This window comes from Parus major, chromosome 22 (assembly GCF_001522545.3).
Source record: "Parus major isolate Abel chromosome 22, Parus_major1.1, whole genome shotgun sequence".
NCBI lineage: Eukaryota > Metazoa > Chordata > Aves > Passeriformes > Paridae > Parus > Parus major.
Genome location: NC_031790.1, coordinates 2598075 through 2610793, shown reverse-complemented (window position 1 = coordinate 2610793; position 12719 = coordinate 2598075). Strand labels below are relative to the sequence as shown.

At 62.8% G+C, this 12719-nt stretch overlaps 3 protein-coding genes and 1 long non-coding RNA gene across 6 annotated transcripts in view; 1 reads left to right on the top strand and 3 right to left on the bottom strand.

The window, feature by feature from the left end:
- REEP4 (receptor accessory protein 4) overlaps positions 1-1655 on the bottom strand; it is a 3471-nt gene extending 1816 nt beyond the window's left edge. The window contains exons 1-4 of one of the 3 annotated variants that reach the window (XM_015648781.3): positions 1482-1655; positions 678-750; positions 441-517; positions 209-329 (exon numbers count right to left, since the gene is read on the bottom strand). In XM_015648781.3, the coding sequence (XP_015504267.1) occupies positions 209-329; positions 441-517; positions 678-750; positions 1482-1513 (303 nt within the window). In that variant the 5' untranslated portion in view covers positions 1514-1655. Of the gene's footprint in view, positions 1-208; positions 330-440; positions 518-677; positions 1397-1481 lie in introns of those variants that run through there. The other 2 variants (XM_015648782.3, XM_033519477.1) reach the window with 2 other exon arrangements.
- An 865-nt stretch (positions 1656-2520) lies between these two features.
- LOC107213901 lies at positions 2521-3516 on the bottom strand. Its single transcript, XR_001524823.3, has 2 exons — positions 3358-3516; positions 2521-3284 (listed from the first exon to the last, which is right to left on the bottom strand). It is a non-coding gene; the product is annotated as an uncharacterized LOC107213901 (long non-coding RNA).
- Positions 3517-3564: 48 nt separating this feature from the next.
- On the bottom strand, positions 3565-7560 carry LGI3 (leucine rich repeat LGI family member 3). The gene is made up of 8 exons (XM_015648897.3): positions 6869-7560; positions 5717-5788; positions 5556-5627; positions 5404-5475; positions 5243-5314; positions 4884-5053; positions 4639-4803; positions 3565-4541 (listed from the first exon to the last, which is right to left on the bottom strand). Exons 1-8 carry the CDS (start codon positions 7081-7083, stop codon positions 3724-3726), a joined length of 1656 nt encoding a protein of 551 aa, XP_015504383.1. The 5' UTR covers positions 7084-7560; the 3' UTR covers positions 3565-3723.
- A 389-nt stretch (positions 7561-7949) lies between these two features.
- On the top strand, positions 7950-12616 carry SFTPC (surfactant protein C). The gene is made up of 10 exons (XM_033519392.1): positions 7950-8061; positions 8155-8304; positions 8413-8553; positions 8628-8738; positions 8901-8998; positions 10772-11039; positions 11280-11651; positions 11748-11858; positions 11932-12042; positions 12180-12616. Exons 1-10 carry the CDS (start codon positions 8017-8019, stop codon positions 12273-12275), a joined length of 1503 nt encoding a protein of 500 aa, XP_033375283.1. The 5' UTR covers positions 7950-8016; the 3' UTR covers positions 12276-12616.
- Positions 12617-12719: the final 103 nt, after the last annotated feature.

The window sequence follows — 12719 nt, the reverse complement described above, 5'->3', positions numbered from 1 at the left end:
AGGACATCACCACATCCCTGGGCACTGTCACCCCCCAGGACATCACCATGTCACAGGACACTGTCACGCCCCAGGACATCACCACATCCCTGGGTGTTGTCACCTCCCAGTGCACTGTCACCTCCCTGAGGCATCACCATCCCAACTTGGAGGGCTGAACCCCCCAGGCTGGGCAGGGAGGACCCCCCAAATCCCGGGAATTTTGTACCTTCTCCCTGCGGGCCAGCGTGGGGTGCACGAAGCGGCGGTAGAGCAGGCTGGCCCCCCGCGTGTACGGGGACAGCAGCCAGATGACAAAGGCCATCTTCACCTCGTAGTAGAAGGGGAACCTGACCAAGAGGGGCAGGAGATGGTGGGGGGGACTCCAAAGGCACTTCCTGTTCCCCCCACACATCAACTCTGGGGACATGGGGACACCCAGAGTCCCACGCCAGCCTCACCAGGAAATGAGGAGGTCAGTGAAGGTCTCTGTGGCCATGAAGAGAGCGAAGACAATCCAGTACATCATCCATCGGACCTGGGGGAGCCATGGGGGGCCATCAGAGGGGACTGGAGCCTGGGAAAAGGGTGCCTGAACCCCAGAAACAGGGACAGGACCCTGGGAAAGGAGGGGACAGGACCCTGGAAAAGGAGGGGATTGGGGCCCCGGGGAAGGACTCCCCAGGCACTTGACTCACGTATTCCCGGATGTTTTTTGTCTTCACAGCCTTGTAGGAGGCGTAGGCCGGGTAGAGCATCCCGAAGAGCAGCCTGTAAGGCAGAGGGGGGGTGAGGCAGCGCGGCCACCCCGCGTACAGCAGCAGGAACAGGGACCAGCACAGCTGCCGGCCCCAGCGCCGAAACCTGGCCTTGACCCCCTCCAGCACCACCCCGAGCCCGGAGAGGCCGGGAAAAGGCTCCGGGATCCTCCGGGGAGGCTCAGCCATGAGCACAGTGTCACTCCCACGTCCACGGGACCGGCCCGACCTGTCGGGGCAGGGCAGGGGGCGGTGGCAGGGCACGGGCTCGGTCCCCGCGGGCTCGGTCCGGTCCCTGTGGGCTCGGTCCGGTCCCCGGGCACTGAGTGAGGTGCCACCGGCCCCAAACCTCGTGTCCCGGTGACCTCCTGCGAGCCCAGGCAATGTGGGGACCCTCTGAGCAGCGACCCCCTGGGATGGTACAGGGGCTCCTCCAGGGCCATGGGGGATGCAGGGGGACCCCAGGCCGTGCTCACCCCCCCCCAGCAGCTGCTCAGGGATCCATTTTCGGGGGATAGCATGTTTGGGGGGGAGGGGGGTGCTGGTCACCCCCATATAAGAAGCCTGAGATCGCCCCCCCAAACCCCGCCCGGGGCCTTTCCGAGGAGCCCCCGCTGCGGGCCCAGCACGGGGAGCCCCATTATCGGGACCCCAGGAGGGGGGACAGGGGATCGGGGGTCCCTGTGCCCCACCCCCGCCCCCGGCCCTGCAGCCCCTCCCCGTTACCGCCCGGACCCCACTCACTCAATCACCCGGCTGAGGATCCAGGACACCATGGTGCGGCCGGGGCTGAAGGCCCCGGCAGTGCCGGGCGGGAGGGTGGGTGCTGTGCCCCCCTGGAACTTCCAAATCCCCCCAAATTTCCCCCGAACCCCGAGGGAGGGAATCCGAAAACTTGAAACTTGCAGCAACCGAGGCGCGCAGGCGCGGCACGGGCCCCACCAACCGCTCTTAAAAGGGCAATGCGCTTAAAAGGGCAACACAACGTCTTAAAGGGGCAATGGCCTTAAAAGGGCAACAGATCCTCTTAAAAGGGCAATGCCCTTAAAAGGGCAACAGAGCCCCTTAAAAGTGTGACCCGCATGTGGCGCGGTCTCCACATCAAAAATAAAATAAAATGTTTATAAAATAAAAACATTTTAAAAATTCCCTAAATATATTGAATATAAATATGGCCTTTCCTAAACATACCTAAAAATGTAGTGGTTAAAATGCTCCTAATATATTGAATAGTACTATATTAATATATTGAATGTTAATATGTTAATACCCTGTATATGGATATAAAACAAATATTAAATATTCCATAAGACATAAAAGTTATTTCCCATATATATATATATTTCTATATTTAAACATACAATTTTTAAAACAGTTAACAGGTAGGGAAGGGATGGGAGAGCTTCTTTGACTGATGTTAAAGAATAATTTTTTTGGTCTGGAGGGGACGTGATGTTTTTTTGGTGCTCTGATGGAAGATGCAGAACACTCCACTGAAGTGGAGCCATGAAAGATGCTCCTGAGGAAAATAAAAGCTGCTTGAATCGCCTCTGGGCCACCCTCCCCCTTGGCACTGTAGCCCCAAGACTGATCCAGGCTTTCCCAAATTCCCCATCCCCGTCATGGCCTCCATGGAAGCACCAGAATCTTCCCTGTGCTTTCAAATCTGTTTTTTTCTGCCAGGGAAACTGAGGCAGGGACACGTGGCAATGCCCTGGGAGAAGCCATCCTGCTCCCCAAACCCATCCGTGCCTCGGAGGTGCCTGTTACCCACGAGAGGATCTTTATTTGATATTTAATTGGTGGTTTTTCACATGCATATTTATACACCTGGGAGCCAGGGAAGAGCTCCCCTTGGAAAACCAGTCCAGCGGGGACTCCCCTCCCTGGGGAAACACCTCCTGCTTCCCACCCGCACTGTGGGCCGAGGTTTCTGCTGGAAAAAACCCCGTGTGCAGGGCTTGGAGCACCCTGAAATGAGGAATTCCCACTCGCTGGTGCCGCAGAATGCGGGATAGCGCGGGCACGCCGTGGCTGGAAGGATACACGGGCAGGGCTGGGGGTCACAGTGTGTTTATTGGGGGTTTTGGTGGGCACGGACACTCTGGGCACGCTGGGTCCTGCCTGGCAGCGGGGCTGTGGGCACAGGGAGCTGCTGGACATGCACGGAGAGGGGCAGGAGCTGCTGGCCTGGAGCATTGTGCTGTCCTCAGGGCATCACATCAGCATCCGCCTCGGAGCATCCGTTGTCCTCGGAGCTTCCATCATCATCCTCAGCATCCCATCTGCATCTGTCTCAGAGCATCCTGGAGCATCCTGGAGCATCCTGGAGCATCCCATCATCCTTGGGGCATTCATCATCATCCTCAGCATCCCATCTGCATCCACCCTGGAGCGTCCTGGAGTATCCCATCGTCCTCGGAGCATCCATCATCATCATCCTCAGCATCGCATCTGCATCTGCCTCGGAGCATCCTGGAGCATCCTGGAGCATCCCATCATCCTTGGGGCATCCATCGTCATCCTTAGCATCCCATCTGCATCCACCTCAGAGCATCCTGGAGCATCCCATCATCCTTGGGGCATCCATCGTCATCCTTAGCATCCCATCTGCATCCACCTCGGAGCATCCTGGAGCATCCCATCATCCTTGGGGCATCCCACCCCACCCACCTTGGCCATCCCATCCACTTTGGAGCATCCCAAAGTCCCTCAGGGTCCTGGGAACCCCCCATCCCTATTGCCACATCCCTGCCCGCCATCCCCCCTCCTTTCCTGCCACCAGCTCCCAGCCCATGGCTCGAGCAGACAAAGACCCCCCCCCACTCACGCCCCCCACCCCCCCCGCATGCCACAGGGTGAAACCGGGAGCACTGTGGGGAAACTGAGGCACCGTGAGGCTGGGTGAAGGTGGAGAGCTGGGACAGGGAGTGCCCAGGGAGGGAGAAAGGGGTGGTGGGCACATGCATGTCCGGCAGCTCTCCAGCTACAGGCTGAGGTCCACCACCACGTGCCGGTACACCAGCGTGTTGGCCTTGAAGCTGGGTGCCAGCAGCAGCTGCACGTCGGCCGCCGGCACCGCCCGGAACGCCCGCGGTGCCTGCACCGACAGCTCCTGGAACTTGGCGAACTTCTGCTTCTCCTCTTCCCAGAGGTACACGTGGGTGAAGGAGAAGTCGCTGCCCAGCGCCAGGTACTGCCGCTGCCCCACGGCGAAGGGCTGCATCACCATGGAGCCGCGGGACGGCAGCGTCTGCACCTCCACGAAGCGCTGCCCTTCCCAGCGCACCACCTTGGAGTCGCCGATGTAGCGGCTGAGGCAGAGGAACTGGTCCCGCTTGGCCCTGAAGTGCTTGACCATCTGCACGTCCAGCATCTCGCCCACCTCGCCCTGAGGCACGAACTGCTTCTGCGCCCGGCTCCACTGGTAGATGACGGGGGCCTGGGAGCTGCTGGAGATGATCAGCCGGGGTTTCCCGTCATTCTCCACGTATTCCACGTCGGTGTCGCGGTGCCAGGCGTGGAGGGCTTGGTGGGAGTAAAAGCCGTTCTGGTTGAGGCGGTAGAGGCTGGTGGAGCCCGCCTTGGAGCTGTCGGCGATGACGAAGTACCAGTCACCCTCGATCTGGAAGGCCTCGATGTCGTTGGGCTTGCGGATCTTCTGGCTGTCGATGTCCTGGATCTTGATGAACTTGTCCACGGCCGTGTCCCAGCGGTAGATGTAGGAGCCACCAAAGAGCTGTGCCACCACCACGTAGAGCTGCTCCTGCGCCACGATGGGCTTGCAGTGCACCGCCGAGTGAGCTGGCGACAAAACCACGTCACGCCGTGGCTGTGCCCGCCCCGGGTCACCCCAAATGGGCTGCCCGCCCAGGAGGGGACTCCAAACCCAATTCCTCACCTGGGATGCGGTCGAAGTCGCGGAGTTTGCGCTCCACATAGTCCCACTTGAGGATGGAGCAGCTGCTGGCACTCGGCTGTGCCAGAGCCACGTACAGGTCACTGGCGTAGGTGAAGGGCTCGGCCGACACCGCCTGGAAGGGCAGGACCTGGTGCATCACGAAATCTGGAGCAGGGAGAGGTGGCAGTGAGGGTGTGAACACCCAGGACGGAGGTGACGTGTGACAGGTGACTGTGGCGCCTTACCTGTGGTGATGCACTGGAAGTCACCGAGCGCCAGGTCCCGGATCCGCTGTCCCTCGAACTGCCCGGGGCTGCTGCAGAACACGGCGGGGACCGTGGTGTTGGTGTTCTCCAGCCACTCCACCAGCCACTTGATCTTGCAGTCACAGGCCAGCGTGTTGCCACGGAGGTCCCTGCCAGGGATGGCACCGGGTCACCCCCAGTGCCCACCAGGATGTCACCCTGTCCCCAGCTCAGTGTCCTGGGGGTCTCTGCCAGCACTGGGTCACCCCCAGCACACAGCACCCTGCCCCAGCCCCTGGGATGTCACCCTGTCCCCAGCCTGGTGTCCCCGGGGGTCCCCGATGCTGTGGCAGTCTCACAGGTCACTCAGGATGTCCAGCGGTTTGAAGAGGTCCCGTGGCAGCGTCTGCAGGTTGTTGTTGGCCAAGGACCTGGGGGACAAGAAGGGTTGTTGAGGTGACATGTCCCTGACGGTGACAAAGGGACAGGGCCACCCTCGCAGTGTCCCCCAGGTGCTCACAGGTGCGTCAGGGACTTGAGGCCGCGGAAAGTGGCCTTTGAAAGCGCCTGGATGTCGTTGTTCTCAATGAACCTGGAACGGGAGCAGACAGTGACGGGACCACCCCGAGGATCCCCCCGCCCTCCCTGTCCCCATGTCCCCGTGTCACCCACAGGTACTGCAGATGCGAGAGCCCGGCAAAGGCGTTGTCCCCGATCAGCGTGAACTTGTTGGAGTTGAGGAGGCTGCAGAGAGAGGGTTGGGAGGCGTCAGCGCCGGGCTGGGCGGGGGACAGCGAGGGGAGCTCCGGGGGCTGGGGGCACGGGACACCTACAGGAACTGCAGGGACGGGATGTGGGCGAAAGCCGCCTCGCGGATCTCCGTGAAGGCCGCGTTCACCATCGTCCTGCGGGAGAGACGGAGCTTCAGCCGAGGGGACGGCGGCACTGCCGCCCCCATGTCCCCCAGCACAGGCTCTGGGTTGCCAGCTGGGGTCCGTCCTCTGCCAGGGCAGCCCATGAGGGGTCTGCAGGGACCCCAGCAGCCCCTGCCCCATGTGGGGACACGGAGGGGACGAGGTGCAGGGGGCTGGCACCCACCGCGGGCTGCCCACAGCCTGCTGCAGCCCCTGGCCCTGGGCCATGAGCACATACACACGGCTGTAACTTACACACGGGTGTAAATAAACACTAATGGGTGTGTAAGTACATACACACAGGTGTAACTTACACATGGGCGTAATACACACACTAATGGGTGTGTAAACACATACACACAGGTGTAAACACACACTAACGGGTGTGTAAGCACATACACACGGGTGTAACTTACACACAGGTGTAACACACACACACAGGTGTAAGACACACTAAGGGGTGTGTAAGCACACACACACAGGTGTAACACACACAGGTGTAACACACACGGGTGTAACACACACACACAGGTGTAAAACACACAAACGGTTGTGTAACACACAAACAGTTGTGTAAGCACATACAAACAGGTGTAAACACCCACATCTGCCACACGCCCCTGTGCCAGGCTCCGGGGAGCAGCCGTGTCCCCAGGTACCCTCCATCAGGACCACCCCCCCAAGTCGTGTCCCCCTGGAGCTGCGGTCCCCAAGGTCACAGCCGTGTCTCCGGGGGGTTCTGGTCCCCGAAGTCACAGCCGTGTCCCCCTGGGGGTTCTGGTCCCCAAGGTCGCTGCGGGGACAGGCTGCAGCCCTGCTCTGCCTGGCACTGATGGATGGCTGCGTGTGCCAGCGCCGCAGAACACACAGACAGGTCCTGGGCTGTCCGCAGCCTCCTCCTCGCCCCAGAGCCCCCCACACTGACCGAACCTCGCCCTGCCACGTGTTTGTCCCCCTGTGCAGCACAGCCGGGGTGTCCCTGCCCCTCCAGGACAGCCAGCAGCCCCTGCCAGCCCTGCACTCCTGGGATGTGACGCTGTCCCCATCCCTGTCCCCACCCCCAGTACTCACAGCGAGATGACCTCCGGGGGAAGGTTCTTGGGCACAGCCTTGGAGTCCACGCAAAAAGCCGTGTCCCGGGTGCAGGAGCAGGTCGGGGGGCAAGGGGGAGGCCGGGGGGGCCGCCGCCCCTCCGCCGGCAGCCAGAGCCAGGCCACGGCGAAGAGGAGGAGGAGGCGAGCAGGGAGCTGGTCCCTCAGCATCCTCCTCCCTCGCCGCAGCTCCATCGCGCCCTGGCCTTATCCCCGTTTGATCCCGGGAGCTACTCCCAGCACCGCTGTGCCCGGGAGCTGTGGAAAAGCCTTTTTAAAATTTTTTTCTCCCTGGGGATCTCAGTGTGGAGGAGAAGCGGCGGAGGCTGAGGGAGCCTGACCCGCGGCTCTGCAGCACAGCATGCCCGGTGCTGCGGGAGGGAGGGACGGAGGGAGGGAGGGAAGGAAGGAGGGAAGGAGGGAGGGAGGGATGCGGCTGAGTGACAGCGCCAGCATCCCCGTGCACGCGTGTCCGTGCGCGCGTGTCCCCGGCAGCGAGCACACCCGGGCTTCCACTCCGCTTCCACCGGCGGCTCTCGGGGTGCGCAGAACTGGGGGGACAGGGAGGGGGTGACACCCCGCAGTGCCTCCCCCGTCACGGCGCTGCAGCGCTACCCACGCCCGCCGTGGCTGCAGCACTCCAGGCACCCATCCACGCCAGCTCGGGCACCCATCCACGCCAGCTCGGGCACCCGTCCGTCCCAGGCACCCATCTCTCCCATGCCATCTGTGCCGTCCCTGGCACGGAGCCCCGGGAACAATGAGTGCAGCCAGCTCCTTCCCCGCCCCGGGGGGGGCACGCACAGCTGCCCGTGCAGAACCAGGGGTGCAGCCCCGCCGCCCCGGGAACGTGCTGGGGGTGCTGGGGCCCCTCCTGCCACAGCCCGGGGCTGGGTGTGGAGGGCGGACACTGCCCACTGTTTGCCTTGGCACCCCCACCGCTGCCGGACAAATGCCAGGGAAGGGCCCTCGGAGGTTTTGTGTCCCCTCCCTGGCTCTTCTCGGGGTTCAGCAAACAGCACAAGTGGCACCTCGGCAGCTGGAGTGGCCCCAGCCTTCCCCGGCCACTCGAGATACTATAAATGCCGGCGGCTGCGGGCTGGCAAAGGGACGGGAGCACACGGAGAGATGGACGACAGCTCCAAAGAGGCGCTGATGGAGGAGGCACCTCCGGTAAGGAGCACCCATCACCCACCCTGGGCGCGGGGGTGAGCCCCGCTTCCACCCCCGGCGGCTCAGCCGGGTGCCCCCCTGTGTCCCCAACAGAGGTACACGGAGTCCCCGCGCATGCCCTGCATCCCCCACGAGCTCAGGAGCCTCCTGCTGGTGGTGGCCCTCGTGGTGGTGGCCCTCGTGGTGGTCAACATCACCTTCCTCCTGCTGGGGCTGCACCTCAGCGAGTCACACGCCGAGACGGTGAGGGCAGGAGAGGACCACGGTGCCAGCGGCTCCGGGAGCACGGCAGCTCTGTAGGGAAGGGGCTCGGCCCCCGCGGAGCTCCCTGAGCCCTCTCCCCCATGGCAGGTGTTGAGAATGACCATCCACGGGCTGGATGGCGAGGGCACCCCCCAGCAGCTCGCCATGAGCAAGAAGGAAAGGACCGGGACGTTCGCGGTGCGGGACGGGCTCAACGCCTCGGCCACGGTGGTGTTCGACTACAGCAAGGTGCGAGGGGACCTGGGGACGGGCGCGGTGGGGACAGGACGGTGCTGAGCTGAGCCGGCTCTGTCTGCAAACAGCTGCTGGTCGGCTACAGGTCCTGGCATCACCGCGCCTGCTACATCACCCGCGTGGACAAGGACAATTTCCCGGGGCTGGACGCGGTCACCGAGAGCTTCCAGCGCCGGCAGGTGAGTGGCGACCACCCCGCTGGGACGGGGGTGCAGCCGCTCCGGGCTCAGCGCAGCCCAAGCCCTGCATCCTGGGAAATGTGGGGCGGGGGTTTGTCCCCTGTGGAGGGGACGCTGCGGCTGCCGAGGGTGGCGGCCCCTGCTCCGTTCTCTGTCCCGCAGGATGAGGGCGATGGGAACAAGGCCGCGCCCCTGGCTGACCGCTCCATCCTAGGCACCACCATCAACATCCTCTGCAGCACCGTCCCCGTGTTCTGGGTGTAGGAGGCTCCCAGTGGGATGGGACACGGGGGTGTCACTGTCCCCCACTCTGCCTTCCAGGCGGGATGCCCGGGAATCTCTCTCCTCCTCCTCGTCCCCATCCTGGGGGCAGCCACCCTGCCACAGGGTGCTCCGTCCACTGTCACTTGGCACCGCGGCTTTCCCACTGCTCTCGCCATAAAAAACAAAGTGGGATTTGCTCTGGGATTTGCTTCTGTCTACAAAGTAAAGCCTGTGCCCCCGGCTCCAAGTGGTGTTCTTGCCTTTCCTGGGTGCTGGGGACAGGGACACGGTGTCCTAGGGGTGTCCCCTTGTGGGGTGCAGGGTGGGGAGAGGAATTCCTCATGTTGGGGTGAGAGGAGTTCAGGAGGGATCAAAGACGGGGCGCAGCAGCACAATTGCACACCATGCTCCCATTGTCCCCACCTGTGCCCCCCATTTTCCCCATCTGTGCCCCACATTTTCCCCATCTGTGCCCTCCCACTGTCCCTATCTGTGACCCCATTGTCCCCATCTGTGCCCTCCCACTGTCCCCATCTGTGCCCCCCACATTGTCCCACCTGTGCCCCCCCACTGTCCCCACCCGTGCCTCCCCCACTGTCCCCACCCGTGCCTCCCCCACTGTCCCCACCTGTGCCCTCCCACTGTCCCCATCTGTGCCCCCCCAGTTTGGAGGATAGAGGGTGAGGAGCAACCTCTGCACTTCCAGACCTTCAGGAGAGTCCCTGGGCAGGTGGGGACAGAGGGACTGTGACGTCCCCAGCGGGAACCAAGCCCTGAGTTATCCACAGACACCACAATCCCCTTGCTCCAGCTCCCCCCATCCCCATCCTCTTCCTTTTCCTGTCCATTCCAGTTTCTCTCGCCCCACATCAGCTCTGGGTCCACTTCCAAGTGCTGCACCAAAAATCAGGGAAGCAGCGTGCCTGGGAGGGGAAAAAGAGACCCCTGGAAGTTGATTTGATCTTTCCAGAGCTACAAACTCCATGCTGTCCCCAAAATCACTGCTGTGGGTGGGAGGGAAGGGAGGGTCACAGCTCCAAGGGGTGACACTTTGCTGGGGAACAGGAGGGACATTGCACGTTCCCACGTGCCAACTTGTGGCTCTGCTTCCCAAAAAACCCTCGATGAGCTCCGTGATAAGGAGTTGGGTCAAGAGGGTGCCATGGGCCATGGAAGGTGCTAAGGGTTCCCACAGTGACTGGGAACAGCCAGGAGCCACTCGAGGGACTCTTGTGGCCCTTGACACCCTGGGAAAACAGGCAGCATTCAACCCCCCAACACCTGCCTGTGGGTTTTGGGGGTCTCAGGTATGCCTGGGGGGTCCCAGTTGCAGAAGGGGCTTGTGGATGGGCAAAACCAAGGCCCGGCAGTGTGCCCCTGTCACCTGAGGGGGACAGGTCAGAGCTGGGACCCCCTCACCCCAAAAAAATCCACACTGTGGGCACCTCTGCCAGCCCCAGAAGCCACCAGCAGTGGAGTCCGAGCGACCTTGGGACCCGGAATGAGGGTCAGGGACACTTCCCCACCCCGTTCCCACCCCATCCCTGCGGATTACAGGAAATCTTGAATGTCCTGTTTGTTCCTTGCCACATCAAGCAGCTCCAGGTGCCCGAGCTGGCGAAGGGACATGAGCCAGGTCTCACCACGGCCGGATGCTCCACCCTGGAGGGTTTGCTTTGGCCCTGCCACCTCGCTCCTGGGCAGCAGAGAAGTTCCCAAGCCTGGGGACAAGGGTCCTTGACCCAGTGCCCTCGGAGCTCCTCGAGCAGCAGGTTCCCAGGGGGATCCAGCTGGGAGTGGGCGCTCAGCAAACACGGGTGGAGTGGGTCACATGCCAGAGCCCGACTGCACCCTGGGGCCACCAAACCTTCACAGGGGCCGCTCCTGTCCCCACCCCAGTGCCCCAGTATAAAATTCCCAGTCCCTGTGGCCAGGCTGGGCTGGGAATGGGAGGAGGAGGAGGAGGCAGCGGCAGCAGCAGCAGCAGCAGCAGCAGCCATGGAGAGCAGCATGAAGCAGGTGATGCTTGAAGAGGAGGTGAGTCCCTGCCACACCGGGGTGTCCCTGCGGCCAGCTCGGCACAGGGTTTTGCCCAGTTTATCCCAGCGAGGCACCAGCGCTCGGAATGGGGGTTTGGGCCATGGGATGCTGCATTCCCAGTGCCTGGGGGCAGCGGGATGCTGGGGGGCGGCAGGATGAGACCCCCAACCCCTCCTGCATTCCCCAGCTCCCACCTCCACCCCTCAGACCGCATCTCCCCCCGCTTTCCCACACCAGGATTCCGGGAATGGCTGCTGCTGCCCAGGCTGCTGCTTGCCCTGCGCCACGTGCTGCGCCAAATGCTGCACCAAATGCAGCTGGTGCTGCGCCAAATGCTGCTGCCTGCCCAAGTGCTGCCAGTGTCCCAAGTGTCCCAAGTGTCCCAAGTGCCCCGGCTGTGCCGGCTGTGCCAGCTGCTCCGGCTGCCTCAAGAAGTCCCTGTGCTTCGTCCCTCGGCTGCTCTGTTCCCTGCCCCGCAAGCTCCTGAGCTGCGGCTGCGGCCGCCTGCGCTGCCTGCTCATCGCGGTGGTCGTGGTGGTCCTGCTGGTGCTCATCATCGCTGGCGCCCTGCTGATGCGGCTGAGCATTGACCAGCTCCACGCCGACACCGTGAGTGGGGACCCCCGGTGCCGGCAGAAGGGACGCCCCGATGCCCGGGGGAAGGGGCTGTCGGAGCCTCTGAGATCCCCCCTCGTCCTCCCCCAGGTCCTGCGGAGCGGGATGTGGACTGGGACAGCCTGGGAAGAGGACGCGGCCACTTTCTACCTGGACAGCGGGGACGGGAACGCGGCCACTGTCATCTATGATTACAGGAATGTGAGTGGGGGTCTCTGGGGAACACGGGAAGGGGGAGATGGGATGGAGCTAACCCGGGTTTTGATGCCGACAGCTGCTGGTGAGCTACAGACCTCGGCTGCACCGCGCCTGCTTCGTGACCCGCGTGGACAAGGACAACATCCAGGGGCTGGACACCGTGGTCGAGACCTTCCAGCGCCGGCAGGTGAGGACCCGGCTGGGGCAGGGGGCGCGTGGGGGGCTCAGGGTCCCCCGCGATGAGGAATGATGATGATGACGATGATGATGATGACGATGATGATGATGATGATGATGGTGATGATGAAGAATGTCCCTGTCCAGGCTGAGGACAAGATCTCCATGCCCCTGGCTGACCGCTCCCTCCTGGGCACCACAGCGAGCATCCTCTGCAGCCTCCTCCCTGTTTACTGGGCTTAGAGCCCGCGGGATGGGCAGGGGGGCTGCGGGACCCCCGCCCACCCGGCAGCACCCTCACAGCACCAGCTTTGCCTTGCAGCATCCCCAACAGCCCCGCTGGGAGCATCTGCGACTCCTCCGCGGCCGCCCCCGCGCCGCCCACCCCGATTTTGGGGTGCGGGGGGCTCGGAGGGGTCAGGGGGTCGGCGCTGGAGGGGCCGCAGGCGCTGGGCCGGGGGCGGGGCGGGGGTGTCTGCGCTGCGCCGGGGGACAGCTGGTTTGTCACTTAAGTCTTCTCAGCTTCGCCAAAACCCAAGTGCAAAAATGAGCTTAAAAAAACATGACATTTAAAGAAAACACAATTCTCCGTTCCAGTTCTTCGCTCCCGCCAGCTCCCGCCTTCCCCCTGCCTAAAAAATGCCTTGAGGGGCTCCGAGCTTGAATTTTGGGGGAATTTCTGTCGCA

Coding starts and splice junctions, on each gene's coding strand:
- LGI3 (XM_015648897.3), bottom strand. CDS start 7,083: ATGGAGCTGCGGCGAGGGAGGAGGATGCTGAGGGACCAGCTCCCTGCT. Junction 4,804..4,883: donor CTTCCAGTGCATCACCACAG/GTAAGGCGCCAC, acceptor TCCCTGCTCCAG/ATTTCGTGATGCACCAGGTC. Junction 4,542..4,638: donor CGACTTCGACCGCATCCCAG/GTGAGGAATTGG, acceptor TTTTGTCGCCAG/CTCACTCGGCGGTGCACTGC.
- SFTPC (XM_033519392.1), top strand. CDS start 8,017: ATGGACGACAGCTCCAAAGAGGCGCTGATGGAGGAGGCACCTCCG. Junction 8,062..8,154: donor TGATGGAGGAGGCACCTCCG/GTAAGGAGCACC, acceptor TGTCCCCAACAG/AGGTACACGGAGTCCCCGCG. Junction 8,739..8,900: donor AGAGCTTCCAGCGCCGGCAG/GTGAGTGGCGAC, acceptor TCTGTCCCGCAG/GATGAGGGCGATGGGAACAA.